The sequence below is a fragment of the Neophocaena asiaeorientalis genome, unplaced genomic scaffold, assembly GCF_003031525.2.
Source record: "Neophocaena asiaeorientalis asiaeorientalis breed wild unplaced genomic scaffold, Neophocaena_asiaeorientalis_V1.1 scaffold694, whole genome shotgun sequence".
Classification (NCBI taxonomy): Eukaryota; Metazoa; Chordata; class Mammalia; order Artiodactyla; family Phocoenidae; genus Neophocaena; species Neophocaena asiaeorientalis.
In genome coordinates, this window is record NW_020174226.1 from 549,035 (window position 1) to 554,475 (window position 5,441).

At 55.7% G+C, this 5,441-nt stretch overlaps 1 protein-coding gene across 1 annotated transcript in view; it reads right to left on the reverse strand.

The window, feature by feature from the left end:
- Window positions 1-3,509: 3,509 nt before the first annotated feature.
- ZNF784 (zinc finger protein 784) overlaps window positions 3,510-5,441 on the reverse strand; it is a 2,264-nt gene continuing 332 nt past the window's right edge. Inside the window, exon 2 of the mRNA XM_024755154.1 lies at window positions 3,510-4,429. Within this exon, the coding sequence (XP_024610922.1) occupies window positions 3,539-4,429 (891 nt within the window). The 3' untranslated portion in view covers window positions 3,510-3,538. The remainder of the gene's footprint in view (window positions 4,430-5,441) is intronic.

Here is a 5,441-nt window from a genome sequence, read left to right on the forward strand (position 1 = left end):
AGGTGTCCTTTTCCGGACTCGCCCCTTCGGGAGGCTGATCAGACTCCTTCCCCTCCTCTCTTTGTCCCATCCATCCTTCAGAACTTCAGACAGACTAGCCTCCTTCAAGGCCCATGCCATGCAAACTCAAGACTGAACCACTCCCATCTGGACCTCTCTGGCCCCCTTCTCCTCCTATCAAACGCTGAACTTGATCCTCCGTCCAACCCCGTTTTGTAACCCTCATCAGTCCCCTGCCCCAGCAGCTGTTCAGTCCCCCAATCAGCTTGGTGGAGATGGGCCTGAACCGCCCCTCCCCCTTCCTTTGGAATCTGGCGGGACAGTGGAGTACAAGCAGTTTGGGAGGGCACAGGGGGGACTGGGCGCTCTTGGTTTGTGGGGGTGGGGGGCGGGTGGCAGACGCGGCTTGTACAGAGCGGAGAATAATAAATCTTATCAACAGGGCCGCTGGAGTCCTTTCTTGCCTCCCAGGGGGAGGGGATTAAGCACTGACAAACCGAAGGTTGAGAAGTTTTGTTCCCTGGGATTTTGATTTCCTGACACCTCCTGCCTCACCCTCGCTCTCTCTGCTTTTCCTCCTTCAGCTGGTAGTTACCAAGGGTTCACCATATCCAGGCTCTAGGCTTCCAGTCGGGCAAATGGGAGATGAACAAAGCAGGTAAGTCGCTGCTTTCGGGAACTGACGATGTGCCTATACTCCTTCCCCTTCAAGAAGCTTTTGGCATTTGTTCACTCAGCCAACATTTCCCCAAGGCCCCTGTCTGCCGGGTCCTTCGATGGACTCTGGGGAAACATGAATTGGACGTGTTCCTTGCCCTCGAGTGAGATGGAAAAGAACCGGTCAACCATTACTGTGTTCCAGCCTTGTGGAGATGCGTGTTTATTATACAGCTCGCTCGTAGTAACCTCTCCCTCCAGGGTGACTTAGGCGAGCTTCAAAAGCCCTTTCACAGCCCTCATTGTGGTTCTTGGAACAGTGAAACATATGACCTGCAAGGTTCATTTAGTTATCCTTGTTGGAAGAGGGTGCTGAGCTCGTAGAGAAGAAAGAGGCCCCAAAGATCCCTAAGAAGTTCGTGGTAGCACTGGGACTACAGTCCGGGGTCCCTCAATACTGAAACCTGAAGACAAAGCCGGCTCAGCGGGCACTGCCTAGGTGAGTCCGGTTTGACCCACGAGAGGGCGGCAGTGTGGCCACCATGCTCTAAGGCTGGAGATGCAGCAGGCGACAGACCTCGTACCAGGGCTCAAAAGTCACATGGATGTGGACCACCATAATATAAAGGACATGGAAGTTTCACCGGGGGCTGAGAGCATGGAAGAGTCACTTTATCAGACTAGGGGACTAACCAAGCTTCCTGCAGGAGGAGGAGGAAGATGCCCGAAGGACGACAGAGCCACAGGAGCTTGCCAGGTAAAGTGGGCAAAGAATTCCAGGTGGAGGGTTTTGTGTGTCTAACTCAACCCAGCTCTTCCAGAGAGTTTCAGATAGATTGGTACGGTTTGAGAGGCTGGCGGTAGGAGGCTGGTTACTGAAGGGCCATGAATTCCCAATAGCGGGGCTTGGGTGATCTCGTAGGCCCGGGGCTGGCAGCTGGTAGCTGCTGGATATAAGACACTGACACATTTGGTTTAGCCCATACATTAAAAAAAAAAAAAAAGGCTGAGTTATCTGCCAACATTTGAAAATCAGGAGATTTTACATAATACGAACTAATGGGACTTCTGAAAAATTTGGAAGATCTAGCAACACAGTCTGCATCCTCCCGGGGCCAAGTAGCCGTTGCTCTCTTTGGACGTGGCATATATCCTCCAGTTTGCTGCCATTTCCCCGGCACTGTCAAATCCCAATGCTGAGCCCGAGTGTCAGTGGTCCTATCTCACCTCGCTGGTCCTGGTGTTTCCCCTCAAAGCCGGCTACCTTCCTCACTTAGTTACATTGCCACCACAGTTCCTGTAGGCACTCACGTCTGGAATCCCTTCTCACGGCCACAAGGAGCTGTGGGTTGGTGACAAGGTTGGGGTCTGAGTTTTGGAAGGATGGATCCGCGTGGCCACAGTATGGAGAATGAAGCGAGCAGGGCGTGGACGTGTGAGACCACTGTCGGCTTGGTCTACAAGAGTAGTGATGATGAAAAGAAGCGTTCAGATTCCAAAGATATTTGGCTGAACAGCAGGAAATTGATAGGGAGTCAGACAAATGGATGAAGGAGGAAAAAGACTCAAGGAACCTGCCAAGGCTTCTAGCTTGGGTGGTGATGCCAGTGATGGGAGACATGGGCGTTTCCTTGGTAAAAACTGAATTCTGTTCCCCTTATGAGTTGTCTGTGGGACAACTTATGGGGGTGTTGGGTGAACAGGAAGGGGTGCAAATCCAGGGCTCTCCCACCTTTAGTATCCTGACACGGGAGTCCCTTCGTTTTGCCAAACTTCCCTGACCCCCAATCCCATAGCTGAACGACATAGCTTCTTTGAATAGCCAGACGCTGTCTACCCCATTCTGAAGATGAGGAAACAGAGGTTTGGAGAGAGTTGCAACTCACTGCTGGGGCCAGGACCACAGTGTGGCCCTTGTACCCCCAGCCCTGGAACACAAGACCAACATAGAGAAAACCCTTCATAAAGTCCTTTAATGGGAACAGAACTGGAGGCTTCCCACCTGCAGCTCCTCCTCTGCCCAACCCCCCAGTGACCCAACTCCTGTTCCCCAGCCGCCAGACACCAGCCAGGCCACCACACTGCCACCCACCAACCATTCCTTGGCATAGCTTGGGACCAGGCTGTAAGCCGTTTGCTTCAAATTGGGAGTGAAGGTAGTTAGAGAAACTTGAGGCTACTTTGTAGACCTGGGGGACCATGGGCTCTGAGCCTGAAGCTTTAGGAGGGGGATGTTAGGTGACTGTTCGTGGTCTGGGTTTTCAGTTGCCTTGGAAGAGGAGTCTGGGTGGCTTAGGGAGGGACCACATGGGAGCAGGGCTAGCAGCTCCTGCAGTCAAAATTCTTACGGTCAGGCTTCCATCCTTGTGACCTGAGCGCTCTTGGCTATGACTTGGGGACCCTCTGGCTTTGAGGTGATGGGGTCCCAGTCTCTTAATGGAGGACCCGGTGGGCGTCTTCTGCCTGAGGACGGGTAGGCATCCCATGGTCAGTGCAATGCAGTGAGGTAGGCAAAAGGTTCCATCCTGGTCCCCCCTCTGCAGTGCTCAGCTCTGCTGCCGCAAGCTGTGTCTTGCGCGAGGACAGCCCATCAGGGGGGCAAATGGGGCAATGAAATGGAGCCCGTGTTCCTTGCGTTTTGCTGGGCATCCACAGGGCTGCCTCTGTGCCTTCCTCTGAATCTCACGGGGGTGCCGTGTGGCTCGTGAGCGTCCTGAGCCCGCTTCTCCCTCTGCTCGCCCACCCTGGCCGCTCATGGCCATCTCCGTGGGCTCTTACGTCACCTCTCCCCCAGCCTCTCCCCTTCCTCCCCCGCCTCCGTTTCCCACCCACCCCTCCCCTGCAACCTGCCGCGTACCTCCCACGTTCCTGCTCTCCCAGACTACTGGTCGATCTCCACCTTCACTATGGCGGTCTCCCCACGTCCCTCTTCCAGAGTGTTTCCTGCCCCACACCCACTCCCTGACCCGTCGGCCCCCGATGCCAGCTGGCTTCCAGAGTCTCCCAACCCCGGTCCCGGCCCGTGGAAGTGGGTGCGCTGATGCTTTCGGAAGTTGGAAGAGTTGTTGAAAGTGCGATCGCAGAGGGTGCAGCGGAAGGGGCGTTCTCCAGTGTGGATGCGGGCGTGGCCGCTGAGCACCGAGGACTGGGTGAAGCCCTTGCCGCACACGCCGCAGTGGTAGGGCCGCTCGCCCGTGTGCACCCGCTCGTGGTCTCGCATGTCTGAGGAGCGGCGGAACGGCTTGGCGCAGAACCTGCAGGCGAAAGGCTTCCCCACCGCCGCGCCTGCGGCCGCCGCAGCCATCACCACCTCCGACCTCTCCTGGGGCACCCCGGGCCGCTGTTCTTGAGCCGCCGCCGCCTCCGGAGGCCTTTGAGAGGTCCCCGGCTCCACCCCGTGTCGGTGCTGGTGCCGCAGCAGAGGTGCCAGGGCCTTGAAGGCCCGGGGGCAGAGCGGGCAGCGGTAGGGCCGCTCTCCCGTGTGCAGGCTGTAGTGGGCACGGAGGCTGGCGGGGCCTGGACAGCTGTGGCCACACACATGACACCGGCTTGGGTCCCCACCCTGCCCACCACCCTCAGCCCCCGCCAGGTGGCCGTGTTCGTGGAACAGCAGCTCGGAGACCAGCCGGAAGACAGCCGGGCACAAGGCACAGTGGAGAGAACCTGGCTCCGGGGGCTCAGGTACCAGCGTGGTGTCCGTCACCTTCACCACCTGGATCTCGATGAGGTCACTTGGGGGGGTGGCCGGGCGGCTATCATCAGGCACCAGGACCTGGGTGAAGCGGGGGTGGGGGGGGAAGAAACAAGGAGCCTGTGGAATCTGCCTCAAGGCCTCCCCAACACGCCTTATTAAACACACTTACTAAAACACACTCTGTAACATACTGAGCCCCTTAATTTCTAGATTCGGCTCTCCTTCCTCTGAGATTCTGCCGTATGACCACCAAGACTTCCCCTCCTGTCCAAAATACATCACAGATCCAGCCATTTCTCTCCTCCACCCCACTTACAATTAAGCCAATCATTTCTTGCCAAGTCCCCTGACCCTCTGAATGACTCTGTTCCTACACCTGCTCCCTTATAACCCACCTCCCCAAAGCAGCCCGAATGACCTTTTGAAAACGGAAATCAGACGGCAGTCATTTTCCCACTCAAAACCCTCCCATGATTCCAACTGCTCTTAAAATCCCAAAACGCCATCTACTATCCATCATGATCTGGCTCCCGCTTATCTCTCTGACCCTAGTGTAAATATAAGCCAGCACACAGCTGACTTCTCTCTTCTAAATTTAGTTTCCCTACCCCCCAACTCTGTCAGCTCACTCTTTTTTATAGAACGTAACACAATAAGTCTCGTCTATTGTCTCTCTTCCCTACCCAACTGCAAGCTGCAAAAGAATACAGCTTATGTGTCTCATTCACCTCTCCATCTGTCTAGCCCAAGTAGGAGCTGAGTAAATGTCTGTTGAATGAATGGTTGTCCTCAGATACTCTCCCATCCTGAGTGGGGTTCCAAGGTCACCTGGAGCAGTCATTTCTCCCCCCAAATCCTCCCCTGGGCATCAGGACGCATCACTCAGACCCTTGCAGAATCATCCCCCCACCCCAACGTGCATGCCCCAACCATAACCCCACACCTTTGTCTTTCAGGGTCACCTTCCCAACCTTCCACCTTAGAATTTCTGAGGCCCCGCCCTCTGAAGGCTCCGCCCCCTAATTAGACAAACTTCATCCCTGGGACTCCTCCCTCTGGACCTATCACCAGCTCAGATGTTCCGCCCAAA